The sequence below is a fragment of the Amblyomma americanum genome, chromosome 1 (assembly GCF_052857255.1).
Source record: "Amblyomma americanum isolate KBUSLIRL-KWMA chromosome 1, ASM5285725v1, whole genome shotgun sequence".
In the NCBI taxonomy this organism is placed as follows: Eukaryota; Metazoa; Arthropoda; class Arachnida; order Ixodida; family Ixodidae; genus Amblyomma; species Amblyomma americanum.
Window position 1 is genome coordinate 372455840 of NC_135497.1, and position 24225 is coordinate 372480064.

General features: G+C 47.1%; 1 protein-coding gene across 1 annotated transcript; it reads right to left on the minus strand.

Annotated features, from left to right (window-relative positions):
* Positions 1-238: 238 nt before the first annotated feature.
* LOC144122128 (uncharacterized) lies at positions 239-21438 on the minus strand. Its single transcript, XM_077655674.1, has 6 exons — positions 21402-21438; positions 21159-21303; positions 3474-3534; positions 3255-3379; positions 2104-2272; positions 239-475 (listed from the first exon to the last, which is right to left on the minus strand). Exons 1-6 carry the CDS (start codon positions 21436-21438, stop codon positions 239-241), a joined length of 774 nt encoding a protein of 257 aa, XP_077511800.1.
* Positions 21439-24225: the final 2787 nt, after the last annotated feature.

Genomic DNA, 24225 nt, shown 5'->3' on the forward strand with positions numbered 1-24225 from the left:
ATTGAACAATCGTAGGGGAATACCATGGGGCGATTCATGCATAACATTTAATGCATCATCACGAAGAAGAAAACACCCAAATAAAATTTTAATGTGCACTCTTTTAATAAAGAAATCGGCAGTTCCCCACCATTGTGTTTTCCTTGAAGTAAAAAAAAAAAAGTTCCCACTCCAGAAGTCCCTCTGAGGCCATCTATGGGAGAAGTGAAGTTGGTGGGGTCCGATGCTGTATAAAGCGCTACTGACCGCTGGTGAACTTCGGTTTCGTGGGCAGACACCGTGGAGGGGCACCCGCAGTGGGACAGCATGGCGGTTTTGACACTGAAGCTGTCGGCAGTGGTGGTGGTTGGCATGGTGTCACGGGTTGATTGACCGCTCGGGAAGGAGCGAGAACCTTTTTCCCGTTCTTGATCGCCTCGGCCTTTTGCAGTTTGCTAACCGGTCCTTTGATGTGCGCCTGTTCTTTATCTATCCCCTGGACAGAAGACGGACAATGTTCCACTGAATCACGATCTTACTGCGTGAATGGCTCAGAAAAGAAAAAGCTGGAAGTAACTGGATATAAGTCCAGTCAAGAACTGTTACACAAACCAAACACGCTAACTAAAAGAGTACTGCAAGTTTAATCGAGGACAAGAATCACAGAGTGCTCGACTCCTGCATCGATGGTTACTCTGAATTTTTCATGGTGGCATATACCTTACACGCTATCGTCTTGCAGTGCGCAGCAGAAATAAGGTAGGTGGATGAGATTAAAAAGTTTGCAGGGATAACGTCGCCACAGCTGGCACAGGACAGTTGTAATTGTACAGATATGGGAGAGGGCTTTTCCCTGCAGTGGGCGTTCGCAGGCTGATGATGATGTTGAGCCACCCGAGGGACTTGCAGGACAGTTGTCTTTAGACAATGAAAATTGCACTCCCTTTTAACGACATAACACTTATTCACAAGTTAACTTCTTTTTGCTGTTCGCTGCCATCGTGAGGTTGCAACTAATGCATGCGACAAGATAATGCAACTACAACTGCTCCCCTTCAAAATGAATAGCTAAATAATTAATGCTCCTATGCAGTGCCCTTACAGCTGTGTTTTGACCGTTGCAGATGTAAGTTTCAAGCACGATGATTCATTCAATTTCTTTCGTCATGAAAGAACGCCTATCATTTCCGTTTTTTTTCATGCTGTGCACTACCGCTGCACAGGTGTACGTGCCGTACAAACTTGTTCGCAACAGACTGCCTCCAACTAGCTCAACTTGCAGCATTATTCTCTCTCTTCGATCTTCTCCGCCAAATTACAATCAAGCTTTTGCCTCCAAAGCTGAATATTAGCATCGTCACATTAATTTGTGCCCTCTCCCAGAGCCCTACGCGTTGGCTCAGTGCTTAAAGTGCTCGTCTGCTCACCCGGAGTACCCGCGTTTGAACCAGACTTCAGCGGCCCCCTTTCCATGGACGCGAGAAGCAAGAAGCGCCCGTGTGCTGTGCCATGTTAGTGCACGTTTCCCCAGGTGGTCGAAACTATTCCGCAGCCCTCCACTACGGCACTTCTTTCTCTCTTCTTTCACTACCCTTTCTCCCTTGCTTTACGGCGCAGTTCTGGGGCCTACACAGATCTGAAACAAATACTGCGCCATTTCCTTTCCTCAAAAAACAAATTCTCAGTTTTCTTTCCCAGCCTTGTGGCACCCTTTAGGTTAGCATATATGGTAGTCCCGAGGCCAGCTGGCTGTGCTGGCTACTTTGGCAAATGCGCCGCATGAACACAGAAGGAGCCGATGCTTTATAGAGAAAGTGAACACTGAAGTACTTACAGAGACTTTACAACTGACATTCTGTATTTCCCACTACAATTATAACGAGCACTACCACTACAGTAGACCCTAAACATTTAAAAGCTCGCTCTTTTGCCCAACAGAGCCATTGCTGCAAGACCAGCTCGTCACAGCATACAGATCCGAGAAGTGTACATGATTAAAAAATAGATATTACAGCTAATCAGAGCGCCAATCTACTGTTATCAAAATAGCACTTGTGCCCAACAAGAGGTGCTTAAAAAGAAGAATATCTGGTTGAAGAAAACCAAAAGAAAAAGGGGACTCGCCTTTTCTTTCTTGGCGACCGGTAATGGGCGCTTGAAGACGGTTCCGTGCACATTATTCTTCTCTGGCAGAGAAGTGCTGTTGGCGCCACAGTGGCCACTTTTGTTTTTCGGAAAGCAGCCTCCGGAGGAAGGAACCATCGAGCCCCCGCAATTTCTAGTCACCTCCAGCCTGAAATGCACCAGCATGATAAGCAACAAACCAACCACCAAGGCGTAGACTGACTATTATACAGCCCATTTACCAACAGAAGGAGGCAGACAGCCAACCCACATAATTATCACAAGGGACCATCAGTAATCTTTTCTCCACATTAAAGCAATACAGTACCTGGTGACAAACCCTTCATATTTGAATGAAGGAAAGCGTTTTACCAGCAAAAACACGACCAGGCTTCCTATTCTGCATAGATTTCATGAGGCTGGGCATACCAGCCACATGAGGACCAATAACGCGCTTCAATTTCCATGTGCGGACAGAGATTCACTGTATGTTTTCTCCAGTTCCATTTCAATTCTGAAAATCTGTACAGATACACTTGTTGCTAGAGAAGGGGCATACAATTCCTAGCGTTCTTGGGCCACCACCTAACAGTGTGGTTGCACCACTGCTGCAGGACGGCTATAAAAATAGTCACAGGATAACCTTACCATGTTCAAAAGCATCAAGCATTTCACTGAGCTTTCCAGATGCTGCATAAGCACAGAAAAAGATCATGCAAAGTAACGAACAAATTCGTGGTCAGTAGATAAGTGGCACCAATCTACTACACAAGAAAGCACAATGTGATCTGTTATAATTACATCTTCCATATCTGCATTCCACTCAAAGCTAGATGGCATAACAAATCCAGTCTGCTATTTCAAATTCCACCATGAGAAGTCGACAGGCTTTTGAGAGAATTACACACTATAGCAGTACCTGCGCTTTACCTTTTATTTCAGCGTGCCTCCTAGCCTTTTGCACTTGTTCATGTTAAGAACCTGAAAAGCCTAGCCACACTTTTGAAAGCAGCGTGCACAACTAATCTACGCCGGTAAGAGGAGGTAATAAAATGAAATATGTAAAAGTCCACCCTCTTCCTGGACCAAGAAAAGAAACGTAAATGTTTAAGGGCCCTACAACAACACGTTTGAACAATTTTGTTTCTAACCTGTTGCCTCGGCGATGCAGCTTCGCCTCCTGACCTGGTTCTTGTAGTGGCAGCTTTTGTAGTATGTTATTCAGCATTTTGGTCTTCTTTTCGAGGAACTCTCGAACCACTTCTAATTGTTTTTTCTGGAATAGCAAAGCAGAGAAAATGTGAAAGTGCATGCACACGTACACACGCACACGCACTCACACGCAAGCAAGAAAAAATAAAATAATCTACCTGTACTTCCACCTCCTTTTCACACTTTTCTCTACGAAGTTGTTCTCTCTTCAAAGCCTCCCTGAAGCAAGGGAACAGATGGTTAGAAGGTTTTTCACGTGTAAATAAGCTCCTAGAAAATACAGGCAGTTTCATGTTACCGAAGGAGCATGTCGCAAGACTAGAACAGGGTGAACGGTTAGCTTTAAACCCTAGAGCACACGAGAAATCTACAGCATATGCAAACTGTAGGTACAGATTCTATATCACCAAATGATGGTGGTTCATGAGTTTAGAGCGCGATGCTTGACAGCTATAGTGCTCAAAGCATTATAGAAAAAGAGACAGGGAGTCATAACATTGTTGCTTTCGAAGGAACATGGCGTACCATTGCTATGTAGCTAGCTTGCTGCCGCGGCTATTTGAGAACGAAGGCTAAAACCACAAGGTTATTGCTTGACGCACGCTGAAAGATTCAAAATGAAAGAGACCATCGAGAAATTTAACTAAAGCGGCTGTGAAATACTGCTTGAAGAGATGCCAGCTATACTTGAGGTGAATTCTTATGTCACACAGATGCCGACCCAAAAAAAAATACAGGAATAAGCGCATAGAAACGGGAGTTATTGGATGCACAAATTTCAAAGTACAAGCAAACAAAATGATGCCCTGGACCTGATTTTCGCTGCTACTCCCTAATCTAATTTCACTTTCCGAATGACGACATTGGGTGGGACCAAACAAAACAGTGTCTGAGCAGGTCGCGGAAGTTTGCACACAAAGGTTGCCTGTTCACTGCAAAGAGTGAGTTCCATGTGCGTGAAAAACAGCGACGCGGCGAGGCGACGCGGCGACGTTCGCTCCATCGCTTAGTGGGCAACCTCCAAGCAAACGAAGGCTGCAGGCGACGCGCTCTAGCGACGTGCCCATCGGTCCCGATGCGTGTGCACTCGAGCTTAGAAAACACGCCCCTAACCTGTTCTCTCTTAAAATTTTGTGAATGTGCCTGACAGTCAGGGCAAAAGAAATATTTCCTCCATGTCAGCGGTCTAGCGATAGCGGCGATCGAGTCACAGGACGAATTCATGAGGGAGGTGCTTTCGTTTGCTGCCCGTGCACTGCGGCTTAGAAAAAACTCCCGTAAACTGTTACCGCAGTCTGCTTCGAAGTGAGTAACTATAATATGCCAGTGAGAATTCGCACTGCGAGTGTTTATGCACGTGTATACAGTTGGAGCAAGGACATGGTGGATCGAGCGCCGGTATCCGCGGCTCGACAGGCACATCTTCCTGCAGTGCTCTCGCTCGTATCACCGCTCAAACTGTTGTTAGCCCTCCGTAACCGCCAAGTAGATTGTTCTCATTATTTAAATGTATGGGGTCTGGCTCACCGCTACAGCAAAGCGAATATTTTCTCGACAGCGGCAATGACCAAGCAATGCATGCAGTGCTCTTTTTGTAACCCAATTTTTTAGGTTGTGCCCTGCTCAAATAGGCACTCGTCACTGATACGAGTTCTTGCTTCCTACAGATTGTTTACCCACTACTAAGATCAGATGCTTGTTTACAACCTGTTGTTCTCTTTTTTTATTCACGGGCGAAGTTTTATCATCAAATGCAAACGGACCTGCACAGGCTCGAGGGCCGGTCTTTAGAAATTGATACCAGGGCCGCACCCGGGCAGACCTCTAGCATCGATTATAAAGTTACGTTTGGTAGCTTTCCTCACATCTAACAGTTCACCGTTTGTGCTATTTCTACAGAATTTAACGATGAAGCATCGCTTTCTCACTTTATATTCATAGCCTCCGTTGTTGTTTTAATTCTAACTTATAGGAGCTGTGAGCCCCAGATGGCTGAAAGGACATTCGCAATTTTCTAACCCGACCGGCTGTTTAGAACAGAAAGTGACGGCAGTGGACATTGTTCAATGTGGTTTACACTTTTTATATCTTTAAACAAAGATGGCCAGCTGAGACGAAGTAGATTTATGGACGCAGCCAAGACGAGAGTCTCACCTGTCAGTGCCTGTCTGGCGCGGTGTTAAAATGTACCCCAGGTCTGAACAAGAGAGAGACCTCGAAGAAAGCTTGAGGCATTTGCACGGTGTCGACACTCAAACGCCCAGGAATATACCCTTTAACTTTGATCTCTCAAGAACCAGCGCCAAACAACAACAAAGAAATAGAAGAAGGATCACCTGGACGGAAGCGCTGAACTGAACACTTTTATCCTAGGAGAAACAGAACAAAAATCATGATCTTGTAGCTATGGTGCCGAGGGTTCTGCCGTGTCTCTTGTAATGTATATATAGTAGCTTCTTTTAAATCTAGCGATAATGCTACAACTCTGAACTTTAAAACTTTTGAGGTTCGAATAACAGCGGAAAAATTACACAGGGACAAACCCGTTTAACGATAACAAAGACATTGGCTATATTCAAAAAGCATTACACACGTCTTCTTCCGACGACTGTTCTTTTCGCACTGGCCTCGTCCACACGCTTTTTCACCCTCAATCTCCACGAGGCACTCTTTCCCTCTCACCCGCAAGTGCACATGGTTTGGTCGTCGCGTCTTTACCCCTACCCTTGTGCCGTGTTTGACATCTGGAGTTCATTCGGGAAGGAGGCCGCTTGCGGGCGTGTAGCTGAAGCGCCGTCTGTAGCCGACCGCGCGGCTCTCCCCAATGTCACTGCCAATTAAAGGCGCCGGGCTGTTGGTGGTCTTTAGTCGCCTTTCTTCGGGGCGCCGCCGTTCGGGTGTCTCCAAGGGCGCCCAGGTTTCTGTTGCCGTCTGTTTCTGCTTTGTAGCACTTTACCCAAGCTTGGCGCTTCTTTACGGGGAACTGCTGTTTCTGCTTCTCTGTTTCCTTCTTTCTTTACGTCTCTTGTTGGTCACTTATCTTCACAACCTTTGTTGTTTCTTTGCATTTATGAATCATAGAAAAAGGTCTTAAGGATTTGCTGGCTTTGCCTCTCTCTTTTTCATCGGCGCACAGAAACGTTTCCACTTATAACATCGTTTTTGCCTTGCTACTATCTTTTGTGACGATTTTATATAAAAATGGTTCTTGCGTACATTTCTACGTCTCAGGCCCAGCTCTATTACTTCTGGAATAAAAGTAGTTAGCTAAGCGCTTCCGTCAACGTCATCCTTCTGCTTGTATGTTCTCTTTTCACTCTGGTTCATCAAAGATCATGGAAGACCAACTAGCCCAACATCAGGTGCCACTCTTTAACGCCTGTCTCAATCACAGCTTGCCTCGACGCAAGAAAATCAGAGGCTTGAAGTCAAATTAAACAGAGTCACACGCAGCCATGGCATGTCCTTTGATGTTCGTCAGATTGTGATTTTGACAGCGCTGCCTTCCTAACATCTGATCGTACTGAGCCATTCTGTTGCATGAAGGAGGCCTCTGCGCTCTAGTGGCTTCCCTGTGTTGCGTCTGCTGCTGGCATCATCCGATGCCGACCGTGTAGACACGGGCGAATCTGAAGGGTGGACGCTCGCATGCAGTGTCCTTCGCCATCCTAAGTGCAGGGGGGTCAGAACCCTCCCGTCCACCCCCTGCCCCCCCTTGATTAACGCCACTGGACACCATCAGCGCCATGAATTTGTGTTGCAACCTAATTGAAATATTAAAAACCGGAATTTACGCGGTACAACCAGTGCTAATAGAACCACTATAACTCCTTCTATGCAACCAGAACGCAAAATGATGCACTGAAAATCTGTTTCACAGCCCCCTTAGGCACAGTCCCAGCTGTTGTTGCAAAGCTACAAGTCCAGCACAGGGAAGGTCATAGTGACATTACATTATTACACCGCTCTGAATTGATGGTTTGGATGCAATTGTATTAGAAGCATTTGACGCAGTTTTGGCTGTTCTTTTTGTGTTGTGTCGGTGCTTACGGCACATAGACAACTAAGGCCATCTTGTGCCAAGCTCCACATGTGAGAAAAGTTTCCTGCAGAATTTTATAGAAATGTGAAAAATCATCGGTAGTGTGTCGGTGCTTACGGCACATAGGCAACTAAGGCCATCTTGTGCCAAGCTCAACATGTGAGAAAAGTTTCCTGCAGAATTTTATAGAAATGTGAAAAATCATCGGTAGTGTAGAGGGAATAAAACATTACTTTGTACTACTATGATGACAAAAAAGAAACTATAGCAATGGTGTCAAGTAAAATAATTTACGAGGGTCGGGCAACCTCATTAACCATCCTTGGCTGGTCCCAAAGAACCAAATAAAGTCGTCCGGCTTCTCAGGATTGAGAAGCTCGCTGAGGTGTCTTAAATATCAAGCGAAGCAGTTTCTTTAGAATTTAGGTTCGTTTCTAGGTTTATTGGTTTCTTGAGAATACCTGCTTCTCTTAAACACAAGACATGTCAACAATTCCTTTGTCAGTAAGATTTGTGTTGGCTGAAAAAAAATGCATTCCTTATTAAATTTAGTAAAGTGTTTTTTCTGAGTAAAAATGAGAATAAAATGGAAGTAGCCGCAAGATTATATCCGCATTTTTCAGAAACACGTCTCTCTTGTATTTTCAGCAGTAAGTTGGGTGTAAGGTGTGTCTGGCCTATACGGAGACGGCAGAAAATCAGTTAATTCAAATGTTTTTGTGCACACATGACTTCCATTCACCTGAGACAGGCTGTACAAAGTGTAGTTTTGTTATTTAATTTGTTGTTCCAAGCCAACTGCCACTTTTTGTTTCATTTACGATACACTAAGTTCACGTAATCCTAAAGAGTTACTTACTTTCCTTATTTGCTCGCCATTTGCTTGAGCGGCGTCTTTTATTCCGACGCGACTCTGAGCCCAACAGAGTATTATGTTTTATCCTTGAGGTGTGGCTGTTACGATGTTGTGTATGACGTCACCAAGTAGCGGAGTGGTTGCATTTATAGACTGAAGAGGTGTAACTAGGCTCAGAGAGTTTGCGTAAACATTACTGTTCGTGAGTTCTATTTTACTATTTTTCCTACGGACACACAAACGTATAGCATTCCGCAGTGAATACCGATGCGCACTGTGGAAGTCTTACTGTTTTTCTCCAATTCCCTCTAACTGCTTAACTTTCTACATAAACATCCGTTTTTGAACCGTCAGTATAACACTCCGTAAAGCTACTGTAATCCTCTTCGATTGCAAGAAATTCATGTATGACATATTTTTCTGAAGTTTATTTATGGAACCATGCATTTAAAAGTGAAATTGCGGACTGCAAGAAAATTGTACCATGGAGGTAGAGGATTTCGTCTTTGAACAATGGCAGGTAGTGTGTGATGCTTATTGATATTCTGGCATATCTCTTCAAATCTCAAGACCAGTTGCCAGGTAGCTCGAGGTTTGCGTGTGAACATCATTCTAGAAGAACGTTTTGTTACAAGTAGATAGGAGAAGTGTTTTGTAGAGATCTTACTTTAAGGCCATGCGCACAAGTTAGAACAGTTCTTGCGATTTCAACTATGGGTTAATTTGTTTCTGTATACAGCCTGACTGTGGGAGATGTCCTGTATGCTCCACATGAGAGGCGTAGGCCTGAGTCCTGGACTGGATGCAGTACTTCAGTGTGATGGTCTCTCTGAACTATACAAAAAGAACACATAATATGAGGGGGAACATCTCAAAGAGCGATACATGTGCAGAAGACATGTTCCATCAGACCCCCAATGCTTCTTAGCATTTAGAGTATGTTCCGAGATAGAAGGCTCTCTTTTTTAGTGTATTGTGGTGCAGTAGCAATCAGAGTTTTCTAATAATATTGAAGCGGGAAGACTACGACAAGACTGAGCGAATGAACGGCTGGACGAAGACGACAACGAAGTTCTGACTGTTCTGAGTGCCGCTCGTAGCTGTTCCTTCGCTGGTGTACATAGCTGTAAATATATTCTTTCCCGCAACATATTTGGTGGAGGTGCGCCTTTCCCCTACGTCTACCAACGACGGAGCTCCGCAGCGGCCGACAGCTGCCTTCGCTCACTATGACCCAGGACGCCTGCCAGCAAACGTCACCTTCGGCCATGCCATCACTCGTTCTTTCTGCTCCTCGTGACCCTGGGACATTTTCTGGCACCGACAACGTTGACGTGGACGACTGGTTCCAGATGTATGAACGCGTGAATACATACAACAGCTGGGATCCAACCCTTATGCTCGCCAATGTCATTTTCTACCTAAAAGACACCACCCGAGTCTGGTACGAGACTCACGAAGATGACTTGACCAGCTGGGACGTCTGCAAGCAGAAACTGCGCGACCTGTTTGGACGGCCGCTCGGCCGAACACTCGCCGCTAAGAGGAACCTTGCATCCCGAGCTCAAACTTCTACGGAATCCTGTTTCGTACATTCAGGACGTGTTGGCCCTCTGCAACAAAGTTGAGAATAACATGCCCGAGTCTGACAAAGTGGCTCACGGGTTGAAGGAGATCGCCGACGATGCCTTCACCTGCTCGTCTACAAGAATTACACTACAGTCGACGACATTAAGGAATGTCGCCGCTTCGAGGAAGCTATAAGCAGGCGTATTAGGCAGCCGTACACACGCCTCCCGAAAACGGCTGCCGCTTCCTTATGTGAAGACCTGCTGCACCGGCAAACTCCTGCGCTCCAGAAAATGTGACCCGCATCATTCGATGCGAACTCGAAGCCATGTCTCCTGCCTCCCTGCACCTACGTGATGGCGACAACCACTTGGTCACCATCTCTGTGGTACAAGCCGCCGTCCGTCAAAAGCTTGCAAATCTTGGACTCCAACCCGTCAGCCCCGTACGTCCTTCATTCCCACCCGACATCACTGCGATTGCTCCTGACCGACCTTCCTACTTCGCTCCACGTCGACGTAACCCTAACGATTGGCGGACACCCGACTACAGGCCCATTTGTTTCCTCTGCCATCGTATTGGCCACATCTCCCGTCACTGTCGCAATTATTGGTCCCATCGTTGCGCATACAATCCTCTCAGCTCTCACCGAAACGACGAACAGCCCAACCACTTCACGCCCCCTCCAGTCCGGCAGAGTGCTACAGTCAACGGCCAGTTTTCCCGCCCCAGCCGCTCCCCGTCCCCCCTGCATCGGCAGTCTCGTTCGCCCCTACGCCGTCGCTCCTCTCCTAGCCGCTACGTACGCTCGCAAGCGGAAAACTAGACACTGCAGTGTCTGGAGGTGATGCTGCAGTACAGCCCCAGTCCCAAAATCCTCTCTTAGCGCTCCGCGCACACTAAACTTTGCTCGCTATTCATGTCGATGGAGTCCCTGTGAGAGCCCTGATCGATACGGGCGCGCACGTGTCCGTCATGAGTTCAACCCTCCAACGCCGCCTCAGAAAAGTACTGACCCCGGCACCCACAGCCGTTCTCCGCGTTGCCGACGGCGGAACGCCTCCTGTGGTTGGACTATACACCGCCCGTGTGACCATTTCCGGCCGCCATACATCCGTTCTGTTCTCTGTTCTGGACCAGTGCCCTCATGACGTCATTCTTGGCCTCGACTTTCTGTCTGAGCATTCAACCCTCATCAACTGCGCCACCAGTGTTGTCCAGCTTGACCTTCCCCTTTCTGCTTTGTCACCGTCCCCAGTTGTACCTCGCCTTTCTGCTGTCGACTTTTTCCGTCTAACGCCTAAAGCCGCCACTTACATTTCTTTCTCATCTGTTCCTCCTGTCCCTGGTGGTCCCTACGTAGTCACTCCGGACCTTGACGTCGCCCTTTCGCGAAGTATTGCGCTTGCGCACACTGTCTGTACAATGTCGGCCAACCGAGCGTACCTTCCGGTTCTGAACTTTGGCTCGTCTATCCAACCGCTCCCACTCCCGTCTATCCAACCAATTCGCCACGCTCTGCCCGGCTGCCGAATGTGTCATATCAGTCGTGGACACCTGCTTACCTTCTACTCATCAAAGCCTGTTGCCTGCAGCCACATCAACCGAGAAATCAACAGACGACTACGCCGACATGATCTCTTCTGACCTACCGCCGACGCAAGCTCATGATCTTATGTGCCTTTTATCATCTGTTCGCGACATCTTCGACTTTGATGCCCGTGTTTTGGCTTGTACCTCTGTAGTGACGCATCGCATAAACACTGATGCTGCCGCTCCTATCCACAGACGTCCGTACCGCGTGTCCAGCGCTGAACGCACCGTCATCAATCAAGAGGTGGACAAGATGCTCGCAAAAGACATCATCGAGTCCTCGTCAAGCTCTTGGGCATCACCAGTTGTCCTGGTAAAAAAAAAGGACTGCAGCTGGCGCTTCTGCGTTCATTACCGGCTCCTAAACCGCATCACAAAAAAGGACGTGTATCCTCTCCCGATGATCGATGATGCATTAGATTGCGTCCACGGCGCCAAATATTTCTAATCTATGCTAATCTAGACAGGCGACTGCAAAATAAACTGGATGTTGCTGTTGTCATTCGGACGTTTAGGTATGTTGATGACTACCTAGTGGTTCTTCGTAAGAGCCAAAGAGATGTTTCTGTAACAGCCGCAACCGCTGTTTCTACCTTCTCTGAGTGTCTGCACCCTCTGAAGATCACCCATGAGCTTCCGGTTGAGGGCACTATTCGGTTTCTTGACCTAAAATTGGTTACGGGACAGCAGGTTTGTTGGATGTATGAGCCCAGAGCTGAGAAGCTCCTATTACCCTTTTCGTCTACGCGTACGAGGCTGGTCAAGCGAGGGGTCGTGAAGACGTGCTTTTCAAATGCAGTTAGCAAGTCCTGCGCATGCTTGATTAAAAGTAGTTTTTATAAGCAGGTGGACCGCCTCCGAGCAGCAGGATTCCCCAGACACTTATTAGTTTCGGTTGCTGAGAGCTTGCATCAGCAGGAAAAGGCCAAGAAGACTGGAACTGATGGCGAAGGGGGCAACAAGGTAGTGGTGGTGCCATATATCCACAAGCTGTCACACTCCCTCAAGAAGGTAACACAAAACGTGGGAGTGAAGGTGTATATGTCTGCACCAGAAAAATTGTCCCGCATTTGCAAGGCCACCTGTCCCGACAGCAGGCTTCATAATAGTTGCACGATTCGGCATAGAAACCCTTTCGTGCAGTGTACTGAAGATATAGTCTACAGTATCCCACTTTCATGCGGTAAGGCGTACATTGGGCAGTCAGGCAGATGCCTTAATGAGCGGTTAAGCGAGCACCTTAGGGAAGTCAGGGATGGCGGTTCCAGCAATTTGGCACGGCACTGTCGTGCTCATAAATGCAAGCCTGGTTTTAAAGAATGCGAGGTGATAGGCAGAAATGCCGATAGATTAACAAGGGAAATTATCGAGGCTGCCGCAATCGAAGGAGCTGGACCTGAAAGCTGCGTCAGCAGTCTGTCATTGTCACTGACAAAGAAAGATATGGCATTTTTAGCCTCGGAGCAGTATGCCAACCGGTGAAATGTATTGCATGTGATTTTTAAGCTTTGTTCACAAAGTATCTTGTCTAATCTGACTGGTTTCGTTCTTTACTTAATGTATAAATTCTGTGTGCACCAAATAAAGCCGTAGTGGAAGTTTAGTGCTTGTGTTTGTCCCCTGTTTTGTTGGTGCGCTATGGATCATAACGCATACCGACTAGCCCGAACCATCACCATGTTAAATATTTCTCTTCAATTGATCTTCGATCGGGGTACTGGTAAATTGCTGTTGATGAAAAGGACCGCGAAAAGAGACCACCTTCGTGACGCCTGATGGCTTATACCAATTTAAAGTCATGCCATTCGGACTCTGTAACGCGCCGGCTACCTTTGAACGAATGATGGACTCTCTTCTTCGCGGCTCTAAGTGGTCGACCGGCCTCTGTTACCTTGACGATGTTGTGGGTTTCTCGCCTACTTTTGCCACGCACCTCGAACGCCTCTCCAGCATTCTGACAGTGTTCCGTAACGCCGGAATCCAGCTGAACTCATCGAAATGCAAATTCGGTCGCCGCAAACACATTATTCTCGGACACCTGGTTGATGCTTCTGGTGTCCGCCCAGATCCAGTCAAAATTCATGCCGTCGAGAACTTTCCTTTTTCTAGGTCGTCGAAAGATGTGCGCAGCTTTGTCGGCTTGTGCTCGTATTTTCGCCGTTTTATCAAAGGTTTCGCCGGCATCGCTCGCCCCCTCACCGACCTTCTTAAGAACGACACCCCCTTTAACTGGGGCACTGCTCAAGAGCACTCATTTTACTCCCTCGTTCAATTGCTAACCTCTCCGCCCATCTGAGCCCATTTTGACCCGTCGTCTCCCACAGAGGTTCGCACCGACGCCTCCGGATATGGGATTGACGCCGTGCTAGCCCAACGTCAACAGGGCCAAGATCGCGTCATCGCTTATGCCAGCCGCCTACTTTCCGCCGCAGAGCAAAATTACTCCATTACTGAGCACGAGTATCTCACCCTTGTCTGGGCTGTAGCTAATTTCCGCCCGTACCTGTTCGGCCGCTCATTCGCTGTTGTCACTGATCACCACGCTCTCTGTTGGCTGTCTTGACTAAAAGATCCCACCGGTTGCCTTGGTCACAGGGCTTTGCGCCTCCAAGAATATTCATACTCTGTAGTGTACAAGTCCGGTCGTCGCCACCAGGACGCTGACTGTTTATTCCGGTACCCTGTAGAGCCACCTGCCCTAGAAGACGCTGAGACCCTTCCCTGCCTCTTAGCTATCACTGCTCTCACCGATATCGCCAACGAACAGCGCCACGAGTCATCTTTACGCCCTGTCTTTGATGGCCTCCGCTCTGCAAACCGATCTCCGTCTCTTCAACTTTATTTCTCCAGAATGGCATTTTATATCACCGCAATCTACCCTGCGATGGTCTTTTATTGCTGCTCGTCATACCCCAACATCTACGCTCTTCTGTCCTTGAAGAATTGCACGATTTGCCGACAGCCGGCCACCTTGGCGTGTCCCGCACGTACGCTCGAGTGCGGCACCGCTTATTTTGGCCTGGCCTGTATCGTTCCGTCAAGCGTTAGGTTGCTGCTTGCGACCTGTGTCAACGTCGGAAAAGGCCCTCCACTTTGCCTGCCGGTCTCCTACAACCTATCGACGTACCTCCGGAACCTTTTCACCGTGTTGGCCTCGACCTTCTTGGCCCTTTTCCGACGTGCCTCTCCGGCAACAAGTGGATCGTTGTCGCAACTGATTATACCACTCGGTACGCCATCACGCGTGTTTTTCCTACCCGATGCGCTACCGATGTCGCTGATTTTCTTCTCCAAAACGTCATTCTTCACCATGGCGCCCCTCGTCAACTGCTCACCGACCGTGGTGGTTATTTTCTGTCCCGGGTGATTAATGACATTCTTCGTTCGTGCGCCACGCAGCACAAGCTCGCGACAGCTTACCATCCACAAACCAACGGGCTTACGGAACGGTTCAACCGCACGCCCACCGGCATGTTAGCAATGTACGTCTCACCAGACCACCGAGATTGGGACGTTGCCTTGCCTTATGTGACTTTTGCGTATAACTCTTCACGGCATGACACAACCGGCTATTCCCCTTTCTACTTTTTGTTTGGTCGGCACCCCATCTTGCCTTTGGACACACTCATGCCATCTTCTTCAGTCGCCACCACTGCTTACGCTCAGGACGGCATCGCCCAGGCCTCGCGGGCGCGCCAAATAGCCCGTAGTCGGGTCCGTGCCTCACAAGCTTCCCAGAAGTCCGCCTACGACCGCCATCACCGGGCGGTCGAATATGAAACCGGATCACTCGTCCTTCTCTGGACGCCGTCCCGCAGCGTCGGTCTCTCCGAGAAGCTCCTTCCTCACTATCGGGCCCTTACCGTGTCGCGCGCCGTGTCACCGACGTGAACTATGAAACTGCACCCCTTGCGTGCTCGCCATCTGCTCCGGCCCCTCCACCGACGTCGTCCATGTCTCCCGCCTAAAACCTTATCACGACGTTCATACGTCGCCACTCTAACGCCGAGACGGCGTCTCATTAGCCGGGGTCCTGAAGCGGGAAGCCGACGACGAGACTGAGCGAGTGAACGGGTGGACGAAGACGAAGACGAAGTTCTGACTGTGTTCTGAGTGCCGCTCGTAGCTGTTCCTTCGCTGGTGTACATAGCTGTAAATATATTCTTTCCCGCAACAATATGATTAAAATGCACGTTCTTCTTTTATTAGTAATATAGTTTCATGTAGATGCAGAGTGGGGTCACTCTGCAAGGTTCCTGCTTCTTTCCTTTAAGGTTCCTGCTGCGTCTTCTTGTGAGGCGAACAACGCATTTGTCTGCCCAAATCGCTACTCTGTTTAATGCGATTTGTATCTGTCTCTTGCACGTTGTTAAGCTTGATGATGTGCATGCAGTTTGGAGGTCGCCGACATATACTGAATACACCTCTGACTTTGGAATTATTTTAGCCATAGAATTCCTTTTTGGGACAAAGAGCGTAGTACTTAAAATACACCCCTCGGCACACCATTCTCCTCAACAATTTTTTTTGGAAAGCGCTGAACCAAGGAGCACATGAAATGAGCCGTCAGACAAAATACTTCAAGCAGTTCAGCATCCTTCCACGGATTCCTGTGTCTGTTATGTCACGGAGAATCCCGAGCCTTCAGGTGGTATCGTAACCTTTCTCCATACAGAAGAAAACTGCCAGACAGTGTTGTATGTGTGCTGGTACTGAGTTTTCCAGGCGGACGAGATGATCAGTTGTTGAACATGCATTTATTGAATCCGCATTGGTTGATGCTCGGAAGCTCATGAGGTTCAAAACAAACTCAGCGAAATGTTCACAGGGCTTTCGAAATATCGAGCCAGACAGCTTGTAAGGGCTTTGGGTCTGTAACTGGTAGGGAAGCCTGGCGCTTCTGCGGGTTTCAAGAACTGTAGAATAACGGCGTTTTTCTAGTCTTTGGGTGTATTTCACTACGTCCTCACCTTGTTAAAACATCGCAAAAGGGCTTCCACAGGAGGCTGAGGAAGATGTCCAAGCATTTTTAAATGTATCTGTTTAGAGCGGGGTGCAGTCTCTTCACTGGCAGATAAAGCTCTCTTTATTTTATGAACTGTAAGAAAACTGTTCTATATATTCTTGTGCCACCACTTGTTCTAGGGCTGTTTTTTGTATCTCAAAAATGATTGTGTGTAGTGTGAACTGGAAACGCTTGGGAAATGTTCCCTTAAGATGTCTGCATGTTCCTCTATACTTGATTGTGTGTAAAGGTATGTAAGAAAGATAGATATGAAAGGGTAGAAGATGCCATTCAGTGTATGAGCTTGCTCCCACATTTTTTGGGATGCGAAGGAGCTGTGTATCGATTATGAATAGCTATGACATGGATTTTTTTTCCGCAATATGACTGATATGTTGCGCTTCTGTTCGCGTCTTTATAAAACATATAAGGTTTTCGGCCGTTGGCTACCAACGAAAAGTTCCGCAGGTCTTTTTTTCTCTGCAGTCTTCTTTATGCCACACCCTCAAGTTTGGTGATGGCATTCCCGAACACTGAGGAATGGCTAGGCGTGCAGCACTTATAATAGTTTTTTAAACATCTCATTCAGTTCATCTAACCTAAGATGATACGAAAATAATTTCTGCAGCGTGACCTCTACTCTCAATAGCGCCCAGTCAGCTACGTGGAGCTTCCAACGACGTGGCTTACTTTCAGTAAAGGTGCTGATGACAAGGTAATTTCTCCAGGAAGGTGATCACTTCTGTAGTTGTTAAGGAGAACATTCCTTTTAAAATTGACAAAAATAGAGTGTGAACAAAAACACAGCTCTATGCAGCTGATTTTTCCAGAGCTTGAAGAGCACTTTGTGGGTTTCCTTGTATTCTGCAGGCTGACATTCTTGAATGGAATAAGATCCTCTATAATACGACCTCTCGTGTCAGTTCGTTCACTTCCCCTAAAACCACAGCGGATATAATATCTCCAACGGCCAGATATGGCTCTGGTAGCGGCTTAAAAAGTGCTTCTAAATCAAGCAGTGTTACTGTTAAGTTTGCTTCGAGGTATACAGAATGTATCGTGTTTGTTTTAAAATGAAGGACAGTGACTGCAAAAGCGTTATATTTTGTTTTCGTACCCGATTTCATGGGTTACCTCACCGTTGTGGGTGACAGTAGCAATACCTCCAGAGAACCTATAAATTTGCTCTCGGTAGCAGCGCAGCCGCATGGGGGAAATGTGTTAAAAAGTTACTTGATGTCATTGTGGTTATTTAATTGTCCACGGGAGTTGCGGTGTGGAATGAACGCCACGTTGGGCGATTGTTGGGAGTGTAGTTACTTAAGATACCGGTTTTGGGGGTACAGGTAAAGGGGCCTTCTCATTTCTTTTTCGCTCAAGAGCTGTGCTGCCATTGCAATGGAGGCAAGTTTTGCTTTCTGTCCATTCCTGCGCTAAAGGCTCTGCAGGCCCCCAGTGAACCCAAAGGCGTACGGTTTGTAGGCCTTTCCCTCTGGGGGAAGTCTTACAGGCGACCGACTGAGGGGCTGGCGGGCCCTTTTTCAGAGGTAGCAGGGCAGCCTTCCCTCCGAATCCCGGGGCGGGAGGCCACCCGGCCCCAGCCTTTACCTGGGCATTGGCCGGAGCCTTTTGTGATGAGAAATTTCAGCTCATCGGTGAAATTGATTCCTGCAGTGAAAGTACTTGTTGATAATGTGCGTATTGTGCGACAGCCAATTACGCGCATTTTTGATTGAAATTGTTTCTTTTGGCTTCAGAGTAAATAATTTTCTTTCAGTCTCCCATCTTGGACAAGACCTTCAGTAGGCAGGGTGAGCATCTTCACAATTTGCTTAGCATTGTGCTACTGCTTCATAGTTTTAATAAGAAGCAGGCTGATGTGAGGGGCTTTTCGCGCAGGGTTTTCTGCCATGGCAACTCTGCGATCCACGGCCGAATCCCTGGCAGTTGAAATAGGTCCTGGGTTTGCGCACATAGTGTGACTGAATTTCAAAATAACCTACTTCAATGTGTTCTGGGAGTGTGCTCGAGTTGAATGTGAGGACTAGATATTCGGTTTTTATTTCTTTGTTAACCTTCCAGATGTTTATGGGTAATACAATGACAAATTTTAGAGCTTTGAATTCGTCCAGCACTTCTACTTCAGTCAACACGAGAAAGTCCAATTTATATATCACTCCTCGGACGATATTTAGGGCTCTGCGTGTGTTTTGTGAGATAGGAACGTCCCCTGTTAAGAGTATGGTGGACAGTTTTGAGTGCTGGACATTGTCTGAGTTTTACACCGTGTATGACGCGATACTTTGGAAAGGTCTTTCGTTTTTAGGAAGCATTGGGCAGCTACGTCTTCGGTCCGCACTCTTTTTGGAGTTCGATCAATTTCTGGGGGAGGTGGAACCACCCACCACGAAGCCTGACTAGGGGACCTGACAGGCCCTCGCAAGCAAGTCCTGCCCACGCCAGCTATACCCCCACTATAACCCAATATGACGAAAGGCAAGGTAGTTCGCCACCCGAGATTAACCCTTCCCACCTGAAAAAAAGAAGCAAAAACAAAGGGAGAAGAAGACAGGAGAGATGTAAGAAAGAGATAGGAATGTGAAATATAGAGGGAGGATAGGAAAAAGCAACTGGATTTGGGCCGGCCGGTTCAGGTTTGAGGTGTCGTCTGCAGGAAGCTGGGGCCAAAGTGGTGTGTTTCAGCTGCCGAGAGGCGTTAAAGGTCCAAACGCTCGGCATCGGCTCAACCACCAGGATCCCATTTCCCCAGACACTATGCTGCCACGCATGGCTAAGCGTGGGTGCTCGGGTCCGTTGCGGCGCAGTGCTCACCAATAACCCTCTGCGGGGATGTCCGTGCAAAAGCTCGGGAAACCGTGCTGTTGCAACTCACCATCTGCGTGCGTCATACGCGCCTGCAGGACGGCACAGCTTTTAATTTTGAACTTTCATAAATGAAGAATCTTAACGAATTTTTGGTTCGTTAAGATTCGTTAAGAAAGCACGCAATGATGCTGTCTGCAACTGTTCTGGAAGAGGCAGTCGCCAGTTTTAGAGTATTGTGCACGAAAATTTCAGGTAAAAGGAAAACAATCAAGAATAAGTTTGTATCACTTTAGTAATTGTTTTTTTTTCAATAGCGTCGTGCATGATCATCTTTAAATTATGAAAGAAAACTGGAGCTATTAACGGACGATACGGCACTTGCTGTGACTGTGTTACAGGATTTTTATGCTTTTTTTCTGTAGAAGACTTGAACCTGGTTAATTCGCAGCAGGATGAGAAAAACCAACTAAGGCTGTGGGGATACACGCGAATCCTCTGTCCAATAAAAAAAATAGTAACGGCCGCGCGTAATTATCACGCGATGCTATGCGCGCGCCGTTCGGGAGGTTTGCGAGAAAGGGCACTCACGCCGCCCATGCTTCCTTTCGCGCCCTCGCAGCGATGCCGCCGCGGAGATTTTCCCTCTTTCCCCTGTTATCACGGACAGACCTCCTCTCCACATGCCGGGAGAAGGCGCGGTCACGCGGTTCTCCCGGGGCCCGCTCGCCTTCTGGTGGGAGCTGTGCACACGCACGGACGCAGATCTGCCACGGAGACCGCTGCCGTTACCGCCCGGCCACCGCGTGTGAACTGACCGCCGCGGGCCGTGAGCGAGGATTCACGCGGGGTGAGCGGAACCCTCCTCCCCCAGCATTTTGTGTGCGTTCCACTCTTTGTGTGCATTTCACCCCCGAACGCGATCGGAACACTCCCTCGTTGCGTCGGTTGCTTTGTTGCTTGCTGCTGCTTGTATTGCTCGGGAGCAATAAACGCTCATTCGAGTGGAATACTCGTGTTTGTCCCATCTAGCCCGAACCCGCCGTGGTTGCGACTTACCGCACCGCGGGTTGCGGGTCACAGCTCTGACTGCTAGGGCTGGCAAGTTGGTGCTATAGAGCGACTTCTGTTCTAGCCCATTGTGCGTTATTACTAGAAAAACGCCAATAAGTAATACCAAGGAATCGCTTCTTTTTTTCAAGAAATCTCTGTAATAGATATTACAACTTTTTGTTTCTTTCAATCCACATGTAGCCAATATCCAATGTACCACCTGTAGGGTCTGTCGCACTATTTCAGATGGCAATTCCAACAAGTGATACTTGCTACAATGTGCTAGCACCCACATTTGGATTGCAATATCTAATCGGTTTCTAATAGGATGAAAGATTAGGATTGACGGATAGGAAAAAAAGTGAAGGAGGCTAACTGAACGCAGTAGCGAGGTGAATAAGAAGCAAGCGGGGCTGGCGAGTGCTAAATTTTGAAAGTGAGAAAACAACAAGGACTGTACATCCGCTCAGCTTTCCTTTTTTAAACACGGTTGCGTAGTTCAAAATTAATGCGCAACTCTACATGAACACACGACATAGACAAGGGAAACACGAGCACTAATTTCTAACCAAGAAACATTTAAAGTAATGACACACTAACGCACTCAATCTGTCGTGTTAGTTAACAGCACAGGCTAAACAGGCCTAGGTCAGCACAGCAAGATACACAAGATTTAAACTCAGTGTTTTTGGAACACAGCTGCTGTGATATAGGTCAAGACTGCCTGCTGAAATTAATTTTTGAATTATTAAGCCAAAGAGATTATGATTTCTTGCAACCTACAAGAGCTACATTTTCGTAACGCAATTGATAGAATCACCCATACATGACAGCTTCCACTGTGCCTGCAGCTAGCGGCCTTAAACGCAGCCTCACTGAGAGCGGAACATTGCTGAACGTACCTGGCGTTTGCCGACTGTTGCTTCAGCTCAAGGTTCTTTTTTGTCAGAGTGGTAATGAGCGTCTTCAACTCCGAATTCTCAACTTCAGCAGCATGCCAACCTTCCTTACACTCTTTCTGATTTCGCACAAACTCCAAAAGCATTTCTGGAAAATACACAGAATAACCTTTAGAGCGTAAAATTCTGCACCCACAGTCGAATGATGCGGTCGCCTGCATACCATGACAAATTTATTGCTCTTACCAGAAAAATTGCTCATGAATTCTTGGCCCAAGAGCATTCCCCATGCAGCTCCCGCGTCAGTTCGCTAGCGTAAAAAAACTGACAGACTACATTTGCTGCTGTAAGACATGTGTTCCGCTGTTTTCAATGAGAATGACTGATTTTGAGACTAAAGTGCACACATGACAAGACGCGAGCAGTATCTCCTGCCCGCAAACAAAACCGCGAAGATGCATGCGAGCACTATGAAAATGATACTGCACTCTGCGTACCACCCTGTGGGCAGTTAAGAGAAAAATTCGAAAAATGGCTCTTGCACCTTCATCTCCATTGCCTGTGTTAGAAGAAAGGCGCCCGCAGATATCATCAAACTGGGCGATCAAAGACCGCTTCGGGTGATCTTGCTCCATGGCGGCTCTGGAACGAAGTAAACAATAGGACGATGGAGCTACGCATTCCAGAGAACAGCTTGATAGGCTCTGCTTGGTGGCGAACATTGACACTCCGAGCTATCGGTGAAATATATCTGATTATCAATGCTCCAAATAGGCTACCACCAATGCCATATCGAAAGGTATCCATCCTGCTACCTGCGACGCAGGGTACTACTATAAGAGGATATAGCTAGAGGATACCTCTTCGGTGGCCGATATTTGAAAACATTTTAAAACACAGACAGAGCTAGCCGCTATCCGCGTAACGGTTAAGCGAATGGTACTCAATTAACACACGTTCTCTCGGTAAGGCGATTAGGAAAGCAGGTTGGTGAGCGTCGGTGACAAGCAAATATCCTGCAATTATGAAAAGTGTCCAAACGATTTATAAGGCGGAGCAGGGCCCGTTACGCGCGCTCAATTCATGCAGAGCTTTAATGATGATGATGATGATGTCCTCAGGCTGAATGGCACGTACCCACGGCGGAGGATTGGCCAGGGTGCATTGCTGATAGAAACGCACACATGAATAAGGAGTGGAGTAATTTAATAGTCTTCTGAAGAAGGCTCGAATTTGCATTAAAAATGTGAAAAAAACGGAAATGAAAAAGCTGTGAATTCAAATTCTAGCATAAGAACCTACCTGATGCAATTATATATCCGTGAATAAAATTGCGCACAGGTTTCAAGGCATATCCCTTGGCGCTTGCTCCGAAGGAGAGAAGGATCGGAATAGAAAGAGGTAGCCCCAGTATGGGGATCTCCAAGTCTGTTCTACGGAGAAAAGCGAACCAAAGACAAAAGAAGAAAAAGTGATCTATTGACTCAATTTTGCCACAAGACTCACAGAGGTTGGTCAGCGATAACCCTGATCGACATAAATAGAGATTTAGTCGCGGTATTCTGCACCGCAAGAGGGTCATGGCCGCCTCACACTTCCTTGAACTGCACATCCGCACACTCCAAGGAAATGCCAGGTGTTGAAAATCCGCTACAGCAAGAAAAGGCTAATGGCTCAGGTAGTGGAGGCGCTGGAATCGTTTTAAAGTATGCTGCAGTCAAGAAGATAGTATTAGGGACGAATGGGACAATAGGTCCCCGAAGGGCGGACTTCGCTAAAAGATTAACCCTCTCAATAGAAGCAATGCCACCGTGCCCAGGGACCCAGTGAAAACGTACCTCTGTAATATGTGGTGGAATAAAAAAATCGAAGGGAACGGCTCATAAGAGTATCCCTAAATTTTTCCAGCGCTGTCAAGGTGGAAAGGCTGTCCTAAAATATAATGACCTGAGAGATACTGCAGGAAATCCTTATTAAAGCCAACTCAATGGCCAGAAACTCGGCGACAAAAATAGGGGTGCAGTCAGGGGCCCGAAATGAAAAACTCCTTTTCAGAGCCACTGAGCAAATGCCAATGGCTGCCTTTTCATTTTGCCTAGAGGCATCTGTAAAAACTGCAATATGGTTAGGAAAATTATCCATGTACTCCTCAATAAGCCCATTTAATACACTGGGAGGAAGATTTTTGCATTGCCTGGGAGGTTGTCATCGAATGAGACTACAGTATCAGCGCGGCGGTGGATAACTGCGACTATCAAATATATTGATACAGAAATTTTTGACTGCAGGGAATTAAAGAACACAACACGAGAGCGCTTACGCCTACGCCAAAAAGTACAAAAGAATACAGATATTTTCGTTGCAAATATGGGTTTAGCCAATACAGGAACACGCTCCAAATACCTTAAAAACGACCACACAGTAAGAAGCTGAAACCGCAAATCTAGATCAGGTATCCGCGTCTCCACTCGCCACAGATTTAGGAAGACCGAACCAAAGGCGCAGAGCGCGGTGCTCCATAACATACAGGAGTTCAAGCTTATAACTTGGGCATCCAGAAAAAGAGAATAGAGCCGAATTCAAGTATTGGCTACACATAGGCCTTATAAGGAAAAAGCAAAGTGTCCCGACGCATACCAAATTTTTTGTTGCTGATCATAACCAACCGGCCAAGGGCACGCTCACCTTTAAGCACAATACTTCTAATATAGGGCAGCAAGTTTAACTGCGGGTCATATAATATACCCAAGTATTTAACCGAATCAACTTGCGAGATTAGAATAGAGTGATACGACAAAGAAATGTAAAGAGGAGATGACTGTGGGAAAACAAGGACAGCAGACTTATTGACATTTACAGTTATAATCAGGCTGTCGAGCCAAACTTCCAGAGCATTTGAATGCTCTTGCACCAATTGATACAGGATGTGAATGTTTTTGCCAGAAGCGAAAAAAGCAATATCATCCGCACACACGAACTTTGATGATCGGGTAAATAGGGATATCTGGCATGATTGTATTAAACAACGGTGAAAGAACGGAGCCTTGTGGGACACCTCTAGACGGGGCGT

Bases quoted from the DNA above. Each gene is read 5' to 3' on its own strand.
- LOC144122128 (XM_077655674.1), bottom strand. From the start codon at position 21,438: ATGCTCTTGGGCCAAGAATTCATGAGCAATTTTTCTG. The intron at 3,380-3,473 runs GTAGATTATTTT...TTGCTATTCCAG, and splicing joins AAAAGGAGGTGGAAGTACAG to AAAAAACAATTAGAAGTGGT. The intron at 2,273-3,254 runs GTTAGAAACAAA...GGTGCATTTCAG, and splicing joins CTGCATCGCCGAGGCAACAG to GCTGGAGGTGACTAGAAATT.